Genomic DNA, 16,869 nt, shown 5'->3' with positions numbered 1-16,869 from the left:
GCACCTAAGGCTCAGCAGCCAGGTTTCAGGGACAAAATTCCCACAACTGCCAGTAACGTGGCTATAAATACATGACTCAATTAGTTGCGATGCTCATCAGAAAAATAATGAAAAACACTCATCTGTGTCATATTCTGGTTAGTAAGAAAAGCACCAAATGTAGTAGATTCATTAAAAGATGCGAAGACTGTCTATTCTAATTGAATTAAAGCAAGCAACAATACCCAAAATTCTTTGCTGACGACCTCAGACAAGGGTAGGTCTTCCTAACAGGGACCTGCTGTGTAGCACAGTGAACTCTACTCAGTATTTTGTAATAACCTACAATGGAAAAGCAGCTGAAAAAGAATATATATATGTATATACGTGTGTGTGTGTGTAACTGAATCACTTTGCTGTACACCTGAAACTAACACGACATTGCAAAGTAACTATACTTCAAAAAAATTTTTTTAAAGAGTAGGTCTGCCTTTAACACACTCTTACATTCTTTCTCTCTTTTTAGCATTTGTCATAACCATATCTATATAATTATTTACACAATTATTTCTTAATGTCTGCTACCCCCACTAAGTCGTAAGCTCTGTGAAAGCACTAAGTACATATCTAGGAGGACAGGGAGGAAAGGCGAGAGGGGGAGGGTGGGCGGACCTCCCTGAGGCTCACTATCAGTGTGTGCCGGTGACCAGGACTCCATTTTGTTAAAAAGGCCCTGATTGATACTGTTTGCCAATTCCCATGGTGTGAATACTCCCATCACAGCCAGTTTCAATCTATCAGCACGAAGTCACTGAAAGCCAGGATGGGAAAAGTTGCATTGAATCAGCTTCTGTCAGCATATGGAAGCAGCTCCAGTGCAGCAAAGAGACTCACATAAAATGGGGGGTTTAACTGTATAAATATCAGAATTTTATAAAGGAGTGATTTCAAAATGGTAATATCACTGTTATTACTTATCATAAAAGTAACTCACTAACCTTATTAAGAATTTATATAATACTAAACTGCATAAGTAGAAAGAAAGCAAGTCTTCTCTATAATCCCTTCCCCTTCCTCTAGTTTGTGTGTGTGTGTGTGTGTTTTAATGCAGCGGTCCCCGACCCCTGGGCCACAGACTGGTACTGGTCTGTGGCCTATGAGGAACCGGGCCGCACAGCAGGAGGTGAGTGGCGGGTGAGCGAGCGAAGCTTCATCTGCATTTACAGCCGCTCCCCATCGCTCGCATTACCACCTGAGCTCCGCCTTCTGTCAGGTCAGCGGCGGCATTAGATACTCATAGGAGCGAGAACCCTACCATGAACGGCGCATGCGAGGGATCTAGGTTGCGTGCTCCTTATGAGAATCTAACGCCTGATGATCTGAGGTGGAGCTGAGGCGGTGATGCTAGCTCCGGGGAGCGGCTGCAAACACAGATTATCATTAGCAGAGAGGTTTGACTGCACAGAGACCATCATAAATCAATTGCTTGCAGACTCATATCAAAACCCTATCAGTGAGTGGCAAGTGAAAACGAGCTCCCACTGATTCTGCATTATGGTGAGTTGTATAATTATTTTGTTATATATCACAATGTAATAATAATAGAAATAAAGTGCACAATAAATGGAATGTGCTCGAATCATCCTGAAACCATCCCCCCACCCTCCTGTGGTCCATGGAAAAGCTGTCTTCCACGAAACCAGTCCCTGGTGCCGAAAAGGCTGGGGACTACTGTTTTAATGTATGTAAAGCACTTAGAACAGTATCACTAAGGGCTCAATCAATGTAAGCAATTACTAGTATTACTATTATTACTAAATCATATAGGTCTATCAGCCATTGTGAATGCTTCACAGTAATCCATCACGTGAATGAATAATCAATTCAACCTTCTTGATAGTTTCTAAATATTTTTAAAATATCTTGTTTATACACATTTGAAATTATTTCCTTTGGGTTAATTTGCAACAGTTGAATTTCTTGATTAAGGGCTATGCAAATTTAAAATGGATAGTTTCAGATAGCCATCTCAAAAGGTTCTATTAGTTTACCCTACCAAAAAAAGCATATAAACATATCTATTTCCTTATAATCTGGCTAACTCTGGGCATTACCAAGCTTTTAAATAACCACCAATCCAATATTTTTCAGACATCATGTTTTCTTTTATAATTCTCTGTACACACACTTTGCTGATTTTTCTGTAACCGTTCCTTTCTTAATGATTTTTAAGAACTCTCTATATACGTTAAAATATGAGCCTTCTATCATATAAATTGAAAATATTTTGCCTACGATCTCAGTTGTCTTTTAAATTTTAGGTACAGCACCTTTTTCTGTAGAAAAAGTTTTCAATTCTAGTCATCACATCAGTTATTTTTCTATTTGAATTTCACATCAAGGTTAAAAAAACTTTTCTCTACTTTTGATGACTTTTTAAAAAACTTACTTAATTGGAGGGGATTTATTTTTGTGTGAGTTGTAAAATAAGGACTATTTTTTCTAACTGAATAATCAATTAATCCAATACCATTTATGCAATGATCTCACTGCTTTCACAGTGATTTAAAATGCCATCTTAATCATACACTAAATTTTCATATATACTGAGGTCTATTTTGAGATACTGAACTCTCTATAAGTTAATAACATGTTTTCATATGTAAAAGGGACAGTCTCCCTTTATTCTATCCTTACAAATGAACTTGAGAATTTATATTGCCAAGGCTTATAATAATTTCATTTCGTTTTAGATTTCATAAGACATCTAAGTTAGTTTCACTTTTTTATGTACCAGGAAAGCATAGCCCCTAGAGACAGAGATAAATGCATCCTCAACAACAGAGTAGGTGCCATCTATTAAGGACCTAATCTGAGATGGGTCCTGTCAAACTCTTGATCTACATTAGCTCATTTAACGCTCCAGACACTCCAGTGAGAGAGTTACCACTTCTTATTCTCATTCTGTAGATGAAAACAGGGAGGAAATAAAAAGATTAAGGTATTTTCCAAGGACATAATGGGGGATTAAGTAACAGCGCTGGGATCCAAACCCTGGACTACCAAATCCAAATCCTGTGTTCACAACCAGGTCTGAAAGACAGTGATTCAACCTCATTTTCACTGCAGTTTTTAAGTAAATTTTCAGCTTACCAAGATCTGAATGATTTCCTCAGGGCTTTTATCCTCGACAGGTATGCCATTCACTTCCCTAAGTTCGTCGCCCACATGAATAAGACCTGAGAAATCGCAAATTCAGAACGTGAGCAGTGTTACGTACAAAAGAAGCCGTGGTTTGCAGTGTGGCCATCCTGAAAGCACCGTGTGGTGCCCTCAGTGCACGCGAGGACACACATCTCGGGCCCCTGAGGTTTCAGAGGCTGAGCCTCCAGCCTCTCCAAGGCCATAACATCACAACGCTGCCAAAGGAACAGCAGCGGCATCTCAGTCTTTCTCTAGAGATGCACATTACTTTCATCTTAAAGATAAATTTTTTAAAAGGCTGCATGCTTTCAGTAGTACTTTTCAAAACAGAGACATTGAAATAAGTCTTAATATAACCTTGGAAGCCCATATAAACTAAGACCGTAAAAAGTATTCTAGAATGAAATTTACCATTTATTTAAACAGGTTCCCACATTTTAACACAGAGTACAGTATCTTATTACTGTTTTGCTGTATTGTATCAAAAGACTGTTATCCTCTCAGTTACACCCTGGAAATGTGACACATAAGATCCACGGGACCCGTCCACGCCCGCCTGACATTTAAACCCTCACCACTTCTGTCTGCGGCTCCTCCTCTCATGATTCTGGCCACAACGACGGCCCCGGTCTGATCATCTTTCTTAATGGTAGCTCCCTTTTAAGGAAAAAAAATAGTGTTTGTGGGTAAATGTGTGTACTGGGTGGTAGGAAAGAGGGCAGAAATAAGGACATTCATCTGGAAAAAGTAAAACCGCTACAAAAAGTAAAGGAAGGAGGAACAGACGTCGTGCCATTTGCTCACAAATACTTATCACTAGACACACAACTTTCTACCACACAGATCGTCTAAGGTTTTCAGCACAATGCAAAGATTTTTGAAATCTTTAATCTCTTCAGTACTATGCAAAGTGTACAAATATCTTCTTTCCATTATAATCCCTTGTATTTGAATACTATTTGTTTCTACCCTTTTACAGCGTTTCTTCATTTCACTTTATCTTTACAATACCCTATGAGAAGGTAGACTAAACAGAGAAGGTGAAGTGAATAGAAAAAGATTATATAAACTAGAAAACTAAAACCCAGATCACCTGACCTTTAGTTCAGTGATCCTTCTATTACACTATTACATTACACTAAAGGAACTCAGTAATGATAATAAAGAAAGTGGGGGGGGGGGGGAAGATCTGTTACTCCAAGGTTTTTATGTACTAGGACTGCACCTAGGTACAAACAGAACTAACATTTTGGCATGAGATTAGGAAACAATTTCAAAAGGAACCCGAAAATTCTTTACTTATGGATGTTCAGAAGCAAATTAACTGCATGCTCTTTGTCAGAACATCAGGTACACACGGTTACTTTGAACGCCTTTTCATGACTCTGCTTCCGAGAAACTGGCAGTGGTTTAGCCGAGCCATCTACATCACACCACGCCCTGAAGAGGTGCACGTTAGGTGGAGGCAGAGCGCACCCCCAAGAAGGTGGAATTCTTCTCGCGTTTGCCGATAAACACATTTACAGCATTACCAAATAGATATGGAAACAAAATTAGGAATCCATTTGTAGTGCGTGCTTTCTATGTGACATTTTATTTTGTATATGACAGCTATCAAATACATACCTAATAATAGCAAAAAAATTAAATAATTAAGTGTTAGGACGATTTTGTGGCATTTTTCCTCACCTACGCATGCATTCAAGGCCGAAGACTTGAATGAGTATCTCTCCATGGTCATAAACCTTAGACTCTCCAATTAACTGGTATTTTCTTCTTTTAAACAGATAACTTATAGCCAAGATGACTGGAAATGTAATATCCTTCATATAACTAATTAGTGTAATTAGATCAACTTTCACTTTCTTTAACAATGTGTCTCAAACTCTCCCACCAAAGTATGCCGAACGTCATAAGGGTCTAGTTATCTAATTTAAGATTACTTATCTGTATTTTATAGATGAGAAATTGAATGCCAAATGGTTATAATTTGCCTGAGATCAGACTAGTATGCAGTAAAGTCAGAACCTGTCTAAGGCAAACTGATGAGAACTGCTTTCTTAACCACTGCGTTTGCAGATGCAGAGCATCAATTCTCCCCTCTTGGTGTGCGCCTGCCGTACCCCCACGTCAAGTGGTGAAATGGTTCTGGGGCACCTCAGGCGGTGAGAAGACTTGCAGCTAACCTCCTGGAGCTCTAGAAACGCTGGCTCTGTGGGAAGTCAGCCACCGTGTAAGAAATCACGTGTACAGCCATGCTGGGAGGAGGCCCAAGCCAGCCAGGCGGAGATGCCACTTGTTGAAAGAGATGCCTGACCAGCCCCCAGCTTTCCGGCCACCCAGCCCAGGCACCGGTCCTGGGGATGAAGAAACCCTCAGGTGACTCCAGTCTCAGCCCCTGTCTAACTACACAGGAGGGACTCTAAGGAAAAACTGCCCAACTGAGCCTGTCAACCTCCAAAACTGTGAGAGATAATATTATTGTTTTAGCTACAATCTTTGGGTGGCAGTTTGTAACACAAAATTAGGTAACTGAAACAAATCTCTTGCTCCACTATGGACTGCAGTTTTTCAGTATGGGACCATCCAGTCTGCTGTGCTCAATGAAGTTGATAAATGTTTACTGAGAACCTACTATGTGCCAGCTTCTGGTCTAAGGGTTTCTGACACATTGCTGAAAAAGAAAAAGAAACCCCAATGCTTCTTCCCCCTCATGGAGCTTACGTTCTCACAGGGGAGACAGACAATAGACAGAAGATGAAACAATGAGATCTATCCTACAGTATGTTAGACGGTGGTAAATAAACACGGTGGCGACCTGGAGGCGGTAGGGCGGGAAGAAAGAACAGGAGTGCCAGGGCAGGGAGAGGAAAGACAGGATGTAAAGACGCCGGGCTCCAGGAGAAGGCTGGAAGGAGACGAAGGACTCAGCCCAAGGGAAAGAACAGCGGAAAGAGCCAGGGCACAACGGAAGGATCAGAGAAGAACAAAGAAGCCACTGTGTCTGGGGCAACGTAAACGCGGAGAAGCCCAGCAGGCGGGTCAGAAGGAGCGGGGAGTCAGGGCGTGCAGCGCTCTGCAGGCCCCGGGGAGGACTCCGGACTGCGCTGTGCAACGAACAGGGAGAACCTGAACGGCGGCAGCGACGTGATCCGGAAGGATGCCCCCGCCTGCTGTTAAGAAGAGACTGAAGGAATGCAGGGGCTAAAGCAAGCGAACAAGGACGCTGCTGTCACAACAACCCAGGGCAAAGACGACGGAGGCCCGGATCCGACGGCAGGAAGAGCCGCGATGAAAGGTGGTCCAGATACGTTGGAACACGTTGGTAGGGCTGAAAGGATCTCCCAGTGGACTGGAAATGGGACGTGAAAGAAAGAGAGGCATCAAAGGTAGACTCTATGGCTCTCGGCTGAATAACTGGAGAGACGGGACTGTCCATCAATTGAGAGGGGGAACCACAGGGCTGGAACATTCTGGGGGCAAAGATCAGTCTGCTTTCAGACACGTGAAGACTGAAATGCCAGCTACATCCAAATGGAGATACTGGGCAGACTGGTGGACATCCAGACGTAAAGACCAGAGGAAAGGTCCGGAAGAGAAATGGGCCTGGGGGTCACTGGCACGCAAATGGTTTTTAAAGCCAGGGGCTGAAAGAAATCATTTCCAGGACGTGTGGAGGGAGAAAAGCATTCCAACACTTACAGGACTTGTTATAGGCCCTGAAATATACTTACCTATGGCTATAGGTAGGACCTTGAAATAGACATGCTTGCTCTCCGCTGATTCTACCTCCCCTTGCAGGGTAAACTACGGACCTGAGAAACGGTCTCTCACTTTCTACAGGATACTAGCACTTGACTCAATCTTCTTTTTGATCCCTATATTCTTGAACACTTTCTATTTCCATATTGCTTTCCAAACCCTTATTATCACAATTCCTTGATGTATTCCTAGGGCAATGTACTAGGAATAAGATCAAAACCCAATAACATAGAGCACATTTCATGTGATACTGTATAAAAGTCGACATTCCGATGGTATAGTCTGAAATGAAATATAAATTAAAATGGAATCTAATGCTTTAATACTTACATATTTTCTTACATAATTATTTTTAATTTATTCGATGTGATTTTGATGACAGTGTAGACAGCTTTAGGTTAGACTGAGAAGTTAACATTCTGGTTAGACTCTTCTTGTTACTTCTGGAAAATGGTTTAGAAACAAGGAGCACTAAGACACAGATAAAAACTGTCCCCCGGAGACCACTGCCAACGCCCTAAGACCTCCTTAAAGAGGTGGCACAGTCAATTTCAGGTTGGACTTTTGCAACAAGGGCTTTCTTGTACGGTTGACCAAACACGGGCGTCAAGAAGGCCTGCGACACGTTTTACAATCTATTTGATTCCCAGGCCCGACCTGAAGCTCATGATGTGGACTCCTGGGGGCAGAGGCCCTACAGTCTGCATCTGAAGTGAGCATCTCAGGTAACCCTAATAATACCAGAGTTTGAGAACCCCTGTTCTAAAAGAAGTAAAAGGAAAATCCATGCAAGAAACACTGAAAATTAAGGCTCATAATCCACTCATTCACTAAGAGAATTTCATTTTCTTCAGCCGGTCTAAAAATTAATCTTCTGGATAAAATAGGTATAAATTGCTCCAAACTCACAGGGAGGGAGAACAGCCCTGTTCCTGGCAACCTGACCAGTGCCCTTCTCCCCTTCTCGCAATTCTTTCATCCATCCCTCCCCTCAAACTATCACCCCTTCTCCTTTCCATTCCCAAATACCTACATGATCTGTGTTCACTGCCTCTCACGCAGGAAACCATCCTCGCTGTAAACTAGTTGTCAACTAGCTTCTACCTGATCATTCTATGTCACGTTCATTTGATGCTGGCATAATGCAAAGAACTTACACAGCATTTCCGAACACATTAGATGTCAGTTGATATTCAAAACACTCACAAAAGAGGCTTATCTCCTGATTTTCTGATCAGGAGCCTGAGGCTGCAATAAATGACTTGCTGCTATAAGGATACAGAGCAAACCTCGCACTGAGGTCCCCTAATGCAAGCTCGGTGCTTATTTCGGCACATTATACCTCGGTCTAACAACAAAATTACATTCTTAAATAACACTGATAAGCTAACCTCTTGATTGCTAATCGTATGGACTTTCCGCCTGAATCATTTGCCAAACAGCTCCTGACCATCCATCCACTTGGCTAGAATTTTATTTCAGCCTGGCTTCCCTCACCTTGACGACTTCTGAGTCTTACTACTCAGACCCATTCTCCCAAAGATGCCTTAGACTCTATATTTTCTCTTGGTCTTTGCTTCCCCTGGACCGCCTTCAGCAGCTGTGGCTTTTCCAATGACCTCCCCAAAATGACAGAAGACAATTGACAAATATAAAATGACGAGTTTGTTAAAAATAAATACTTTCTGGGGCTTCCCTGGTGGCGGAGTGGTTGAGGGTCTGCCTGTTAGTGCAGGGGACACGGGTTCGAGCCCTGGTCTGGGAAGATCCCACATGCCGCGGAGCAACTGGGCCCGTGAGCCACGGCTACTGAGCCTGCGTGTCTGGAGCCTGTGCTCCGCAGCAAGAGAGGCCGTGACAGTGAGAGGCCCACGCACAGCGATGAAGAGTGGCCCCTGCTCGCCACAACTAGAGAAAGCCCTCGCACAGAGGCGGGGACCCAGCACAGCCAACGATAAATAAAATAAATAAATAAAAATTAAAATAAATAAATAAATAAATAAATAAATACTTTCCATTTTTCTGGGTCGTGCATTTTTTAAACTATAAATTTATTCACCCAATAATCTTTTTTCACTTTGACAATAATTGTCAAACTAAAGAAAATACAGTAATTACACATTTGGATGAAGAAAAGTTCAAGACAAGTAATTCTCACTTGATTCCATATTCCAGTGTTAAAACAATACTTAAAATCTTAATACCTTTTTTCAGGAGTCCCAACAAATAATTTTGGGAATTTCTTCATCCCAGTTAGAGGTTCTGTTTTCTACATGAAGTTCTTATTTTTAATACATCCCCTTGAACAAAAATCATGCAATCAAATTGTGGCTCACCAGGAAGGCGAAGAGTCAGTGACTAAAATAATTTTTTAAGTACTCAAAATTACTTTAAATTGCATTAAATACAGAAAACGAAACCTAGAGTTTAAAGAAGTTAACTGCATATGTTGGCGAAAAAAACCTTTGGCTAAGTTACTTTTTTAAAAAAATAAATTTATTTATTTGTTTGTTTGTTTATGGCTGTGTTGGGTCTTCGTTGCCGTGTGCGGGCTTCTCATTGCGGTAGCTTCTCTTGTTGCCGAGCACGGGCTCTAGGCTCGTGGGCTTCAGTAGTTGTGGCACGTGGGCTCAACAGTTGTGGCTCGCGGGCTCTAGAGCACAGGCTCAGTAGTTGTGGCGCATGGACTTAGTTGCTCCGTGCCATGTGGGATCTTCCCGGACCAGGGCTCAAACCTGTGTCCCCTGCATTGGCAGGAGGATTCTTAACCACTGCACCACAAAGGAAGTTCCCCAGTTTCTCATTTTTAAACTATGAATTTAACGTATTATATAAACTATAACAAAAGAGAGCTAATGACAAAGAATTATCACCTCAAAGTTAGGTCTAATTATTTCAGTTGTTACATGCTTATTACCAGCTAAAGGGTGTGATTTATTCAGTAACAGACTGAAAACACAACTTTACATTATTTTATATACTTCATTCAATTTCTTTTTAAATTGAAACTAATTTACAGCAGGTCCAGTTAAAACTTTTGAGAAATCCCCACGCAGTACATGCCTAATTTCTCTGATAAACATTTGAAGATCTTCTTCGATCAGGAAGCATGGAACTTAAATGTTGCTGATGACTGTTTAAAGGTCAGCTCACCAAAGCAACACACCAAAAACCACCACCTCTGGAAAACTATGACTGATCAAAGAAATTGTTAGTAATGAATTATGGATCTCCTCAAGATGGCCAGTCTTTGAATTCTCTAAGAGACTGAATTTGTCAAAACAGAAACATACTTCTTATTGGTAGATGCACAGAACCCACCAAGGATTAGTCACTTTATGGTGACAGGTCCCAAGAGAGCTCTTTCTCCATCTAGTCTGAGTACCATCCACCCTTACCTGCATCACCTGCATGATAAAGACCAAGACATACTTAGGTTACCAGCAGAGAGTTATAACCACAGGCGAAAAGCATTAGTGTATAATCTAAACCAAACAACCTTAACCAGGATTACAGGGAGCCTTAGAACACCCACAGATGAGCTTCGGGGGCTCAATTATCCTTCTGTAATAAGCAAAGTTATCTGTATATTATTCTGGGTAAGAGTGTCCAATGTATTTATTAACATACCACAGTTGCCTTTAAACAAAAGAAGAAGATAAAAACTACCAAAAAGTATAAAGACAGAATGTGGTGTAGAAGAAAAAACTAGTGTTTGAAGAAAGAGAGTCAAGTCTAGATCCGAGTCCTATCACTCAGAAGCTGTGCTACTTTGGGTTAAGTTGCTTTAGTTCTTTGAATATCAGTTTCTTAGTCTGTAAAAACAGAAAAATGGTACCAACTGTGAGGATTAAATATAATCAGTATGTAAAGTATATAACATAGTGCCCAGCAACTATTGTATGATCAACTGCCATTTGCTTTAAGAACACAAAAATGTTTTACTTAGAGTAAATGGGCCACAACACATTTAAAGTCAACTGCTAGGCTGTGACATTTATTCTCCTTTTGAATATAGTTTCATAAAAATATGGATACACTCTGTACTCATTTCCTATTGCTGCCGTTAACAAATGTCCACAAATTTAGTGGCTTACTAGAACACAAATTTGTTATCTTACAGGTCTGGAGGTATCGATAGGAAGGCAAAAATGGGTATTACAGGCCCAAATCAAGGTGCCAGCAGGGCTGCATTCCTCCTGGAGGATCTGGGAAAGAATCCGGTTCTTGCCTGTCCTAGTTTCTAGACACTTCTGGCATCCCTTGGCCACATCACTCCCACCCTTGCTTTCACCATCACATCTCTTTCTGTACCTCTGACCCTCCTGCTTCCCTCTTTCCCGTTAATGAGAACCCTCGTGATTACCTTGGTGCCACCTGATGATCCAAGAGACTCTCCCCGTCTCAAGATCCTTAACTAATCATGAAAAGCTCCCTGTGTCTTTTAAGGTAACATATCCACAGGTTCTGAAGATTAGGACATGACATCACCGCAGGCTGGTGCGAGGCATTAGTCGGCCTACCCCAGACCTTGACATGATTCAACACTGTATAAATTCTGGGGCTAAAACAAATGGTTACATGTACATTTTGAAATATCAGATACCTGATTAATTTCTCGTCACTTTAAAATCAATCAGCTTTCTAGAAAAGCCATAAGCAATTATTTTTAGTTGCACTTTTAAATCTCAAATCAGCTGTAACTGGTGCACGTTATGCTGTCTTTCATAAATGTCAACAAGTCACATTTTAAAAACTATTGCTATTTATAACCAAAAGAATGCCTGCCATTTTATTTGGCTCCATTTTAATTTTTCTAAATCATATGCTTTAGGTGTGAATGCTCCATTTATTTCAAAGTTGAGGACACAGAGAAAGTACATTTTAAAGAGAGGAATCAATGGTATGTGCCCATCAGATTTGGCTTTATCAGGATATCTACTCACAACTGTGAACATAACATGTAGACCAGAACTCACCAGCGGTTCTCTGTTTTTGACCAGACGGATGATTTTCACTGAGTCTTCCTCATCATCAATATCATCAGGCATAGGAGGCAACACGGGATCATACTTCCTCAGAGCCACAGTATCGTGTACAGAGAGCAAAGCCTATCAAAGCCCAAGGTAAAAAGTGTTACAGTAGTTGGACGTGTTTAGCGCTTTATATTTGACTACAGTAGAAGGAAAATCAAACCGATGTTCCAATTCTGCCACAGCAACGGTAAGAAGGCAACTACTTGGGAAGGAGCCTCTTGCAAACGGGGCGAGGGGAAGCTGAAGAACAACAGAGGCAACCCTACTCAGACACAGGGTGCGCCAAGCGTCAGCGTAAAGCGTCTGCTAACCGGGGCGTCCTCCGGTTCAGGTTCATCCGTACAGAAGTGGCAGCTGGGGGGGTCGGTGAGGGAGTGCTACTTTTGAAAGGAGGGAGAAAAATGAGGCTACAGATAGACTGCCAACGGGCTGGCAGGAGTCAGACAACGACGCATGTCTTTTTTTTTTCCTTTCCTTCTGTTAGCAGAAAACACAAAAAGAACTGCTCAATACAACTGACTAGCTTTCATTCTTCTGTGATTTTTCTCACTTTTTAACTTTTGATGTAATAGCCGACTACTATGTGTATAAAAGAATAAAATAAAAGTATTTCTAGTCATGACTGTGGTTGTGGTGGTAAAACTCCACAGAACGGTCATATTGTCATTAGAGACCAAAGATGAGAAAAATGTGACATGTCACTATATTGGGAGTGACTGAGTCTAGACTTTTAACTAATTTGTTCCCTAATCAGCAGTACCATGATCCACCGATTACTCCAGCCAGAGCCTAGAAATCATCCTTGAAATCCCCCTTACCTACACTCCCAACATCCAACCCCCATCCTGTTAAATCTGCTTCCAAAATGTAAGCTAACATTTGTTATCTTCTCTCCAGTCCAGAGCAGACGCTGGCCAACTGTGCCACCTGTTTTCGTAAGTGAAGCTTTCCTGAAACACAGCCATGCCTGTTCACTGATGTGTGCTTTATGGCGCCTGCCATGCTACAGTGAGAAACTGAGTAGAAGCAACAGACATTTTTCCATAAAAAAGCTGGCAGACCCTTGGTCTAGATCATTGATCATCATCTTTTACCTGGAGCATTTTTACCTGGAGCCTTTCAATGGTCCACCTGCATTCACCTTTGGCTCATTTTCAAATTCCTGATTCACAGTGTGTCCAGAGTAATTACTTTGAACCTCAGAGTAAGTCACGTAAGGGGTCTACTAAGAACTCTCCTACCCACCCACTGGTTTGGGATGAAGAGCAAGTCCTAGTCTTGAATTTACCCTCCAACTCTGTCTCATACCCACTGCCCTCCTCACTCAGTTTAAATACCTGGCTTCTTTCTCACAGAGGCGTGGCCAAAACAACCAATATAAATGTAGACCCCCGGGTTACTTGATCTCATAGCACCATCTTCTTTGCCTTCATACATGCTCATAATTTTTAACCATGTTTCCATTTTTATGTACATATTTAATATCTGCTGTCTACTGAAACAGACGCTCCAAGATGGCGAAGAAATGGTGTCTAAATTAAGCTTTCTTATTGACTATAACATACATACGGAAAAGCACACAATTCGTAAGCATACTGCATGAAGAATCTTCAAAAATGAATATGTCCCTGTAAATATCAGCCAAACAAGAAACACAACATTAACTGAGCCCCAGGGGCCCCTAAATATGCTCCTTCCTAGTCACCGTGGCCTCTATTCCGCTGAAGGTGGTAGTTTTGCCTCTATTTAAATACCGCATAATGGGACCTTCCTTTTTTCCCTGACATTAAGTTAGTGAGGTTCATCCATGCTGTTACTCGTAGCCGTTCCTTTTTCATGGTTATACAGGACTCCAACATGTACATATTTCATAGTTTCTTTACCCATTATGCCTTTGAGGGACCTTTAGGCTGTTTTCAGCTCTTGGCTATCATAAACAGCGCTGCTGTAAATATTTCATATCAGCTGATGCATAGACACACAAATTTGGGTTAAGTATATTTAAGGGTGGAAGTCTAGGTCATTCAACACAGGCAGACGAGACAAAGTGGTCGTTCCAGCTACTCTCCCACCAACAGCTTATGTGAGTTCTAGCTACACCATGGGATCCAACAGTTTACAGTAGTAGTTTAAATATGGCCATTCTGAGTATACAGTGTTATCTTCTCGTGGCTGAAATTTCATCTTTCTTATAACTCATGATATCTTTTTTCTTTGCTGTTCAAATGAAAGCATTTCTTTTTATAAACGTTTTCTCCAGCCAGTATATCTCTAATTGCACTTAAGAAACAGAATTTTTAAAAAAAATCTGTATTTAATCTTCTGCCAAGTTTAAAGAATATCCAGTAGCTTCCACTTCCTGTTTTAGACTGTTATTACCATTACTTTATATTCTCTTGGTATAAAAATACGCTTTAAAAAATCCCAAACTAACACATAAACAAGCAACACAGCTACCAGCATATCCGTATAAACATAAACACGACTGATGTTCACAAGTCAGGCAAGACAGGAATGGCATCTTGGGTGCTTGATTCATGGATGGCGGCAGGCAGTGCAAGAAAGTTCCTGGAAGACCGTCAGTCCCGGTTTTCAGCACAGGAGAACCTCTCATGTCACGGTGCACGTTTCACAATATTACAAAACCACCACCTCGTTTACTTGATTAAAACCAGGGGAAAGGAACCATGTTCTTGGGGAGTGACAATGTACAGAAGCGCCCTGGGGGGCGCTGCACGGCCAGCGGGCCCAGCCCCGCAGTCTGACCAGAGGCCTGGGACCCGCTGCCAGATGCTGACCTCTGCAGACGCAGCGAGGGTTTCCGTGGACTTCGGGAGCGCGTGTCCCCGGCGTGGATAATACACTCTAACGATGATCAAGTCGGGGAGGCGAGCTCCTCCAAATCACGCGTGGGATCAGTTCCAGACTCAGTGGAACGGCCGTCCTCTCCGGGGCCTGGACTTCAGGTGACCGGCGGAACGGCGGAGGGTCTTCTTCTCTTGTCGGTGCAGTTTCTCAGCCTCCTGCTGCTTCTTCTGCTGTTCTGACTTCTTTAATGTAAATATCAATTGTTTGCTGCCAACCGTGGTGTCCGATACACCCAATGTCCCATTTTTCGCTTCGAGTTTCAACCGGTCTTCAAGGGTTTTATTCATCATGATACCTTCTTTTGTGAAATGCCTGTTCAAGATCCTTGCACATTTTTCTATTCCATCTGTCTTTTTCTTCTTGATTTGTAAGAGTTCTTTATAACACACTGGATCCAAGCCTTTGTTGGTTACAGGTGCCACAAATGCATTCTCCCATTTGGTAGTTTGCCCTTTCACTTTCTTATCAGTGTTCTTTGATCAAAAAAGGATCCAAATTAATGAACCCAATAATATTTTTTTCCTTTATGGTTGGTGCTTTTCTTGGTCTCCAACAAAAGTTTCAAAGGGAAACAATGAACAGCATCATCAAGATGATGAAATATTATCTGAAGATATAATAGCTGCAAAATTTTGACAACTGATGAGAGACACAGTCTGAAGATTCAGGAACTCCAATGTATCCTTTAGGAAGCAGGAACAATAAAAATTAACCCACGCTTACATACATCATAGTGAAATGACAGAATGCCAGAGACAGAAAGTAGTTCTTAAAAATATCAGAGAGAAAAACACAGATCATCAGGAAGGAAAGAAAAAAAAGTAACTGAGAGCTGAATGATCAAGCAGTGAGATAACTGGAAGAAAGTTAAAACACCTTGAAAGTGCTTCGAAAGAAAATAACAGTCAGCCCAGAATGGTGTATCCAGCAAAAGTACAGTTCAAGAATGAGGATGAGAACCAAGGTGAAGTTAACAGGGACCCACTGGAGAAAACTTGAAAAAAAAAAAAGATAATGAAGCAATGGTTTTTGAAGACACTGGACATGAGACAAGGAAGGACAGTGGTCACTGAGAGACAGGAAACAACTGCGAACCCTAAGACTGCCCCAGCTTCCTGTCTAGAGCGAATTTCCCGCTATGTCAGGGGGAGAAGGAACCCAGGACAACAGAGTTGGGAACCCAGGGAGATCAAGGGGCTAACGTTCTCAGGGAAGGGATGAGAATGGAGAGAGCTGCACAGACACAGAGCTCCTTGAGTCCTTAGCCAAGGCTCGCATACGGAACAACTGCCAGGAAGGATTAGAGCAGTAGTTCGGAACTGAGGGCAATTTTACTCCCCGGGAGCCATATGGCTGTCTGGGGACATTTTCGGTTTGTAACAATTCAAGGGAGGCTACTGCTGTCTAGTGCACAGAGGCCAGATGCTCCGAGGCATCTGATACCATAGTGGACAATCCCCTCCCCACCACCAAATAAGTATCCAGTCCTCAAATGTAAATAGTTCCAAGGTTGAGAAACCCTGCATTACAGGAAACAATCCCCAAGGCTGGCACAGGGCAGGAATAGCTCCAGTTCCCACCAGTTACAAGGAAAAGCCTCACAATTCACAGGGCATTGAGGAGAGTTAACAGAGGGGTACTGTCTTAATAGCAGGAAATAATTAGCCCAAGATTAAATGCTGCTAGGATCTCACCTAACAAAGCTTAAAAGCAAGCCTCCAAATAACTTAATTGTGTGAATTAAACTCAAGAATATTATCTATAAATATACAAAAATATCCAGCATCAAAAAAAGTAAAACTCACAATGACTGACAGTCAATCAAAAATTACTAGGCATGTAAAAAATCAGAAACTACTATGCATAGTGATGAAAAATATAAAGCTATAAAACTAAACCCTGAAAAATTAGATGATAGAATTATATAGAACCAAATCCTGAAATTACAGAAAGATCACAGAAAAGGAAATTAACAGTTACTACTAATTCCAAATGTTCACAAAACTAGAAGAAGGGCTGA

The 16,869-nt window shown here is 41.6% G+C and overlaps 1 protein-coding gene and 1 long non-coding RNA gene across 5 annotated transcripts in view; both read right to left on the bottom strand.

Moving 5' to 3' along the window:
* The window catches only part of MPP7 (MAGUK p55 scaffold protein 7), a 261,176-nt gene that overhangs the window by 83,575 nt on the left and 160,732 nt on the right, over positions 1-16,869 (bottom strand). For all 4 annotated transcript variants that reach the window (XM_082385972.1, XM_082385971.1, XM_082385970.1 and 1 more), the window contains 3 exons: positions 11,925-12,056; positions 3,759-3,840; positions 3,133-3,218 (listed from right to left, as the gene is read on the bottom strand). In XM_082385972.1, the coding sequence (XP_082242098.1) occupies positions 3,133-3,218; positions 3,759-3,840; positions 11,925-12,056 (300 nt within the window). The remainder of the gene's footprint in view (positions 1-3,132; positions 3,219-3,758; positions 3,841-11,924; positions 12,057-16,869) is intronic.
* Positions 8,976-11,909, bottom strand: LOC309625916. The gene is made up of 2 exons (XR_014242792.1): positions 11,312-11,909; positions 8,976-10,760 (listed from the first exon to the last, which is right to left on the bottom strand). It is a non-coding gene; the product is annotated as an uncharacterized lncRNA (long non-coding RNA).

The sequence above is a fragment of the Balaenoptera borealis genome (genome assembly GCF_965194805.1).
Source record: "Balaenoptera borealis genome assembly, chromosome: 3".
Classification (NCBI taxonomy): Eukaryota; Metazoa; Chordata; class Mammalia; order Artiodactyla; family Balaenopteridae; genus Balaenoptera; species Balaenoptera borealis.
Note: the sequence above shows the minus strand (reverse complement) of the source record. Positions and strands in the feature narration are given on the sequence as shown.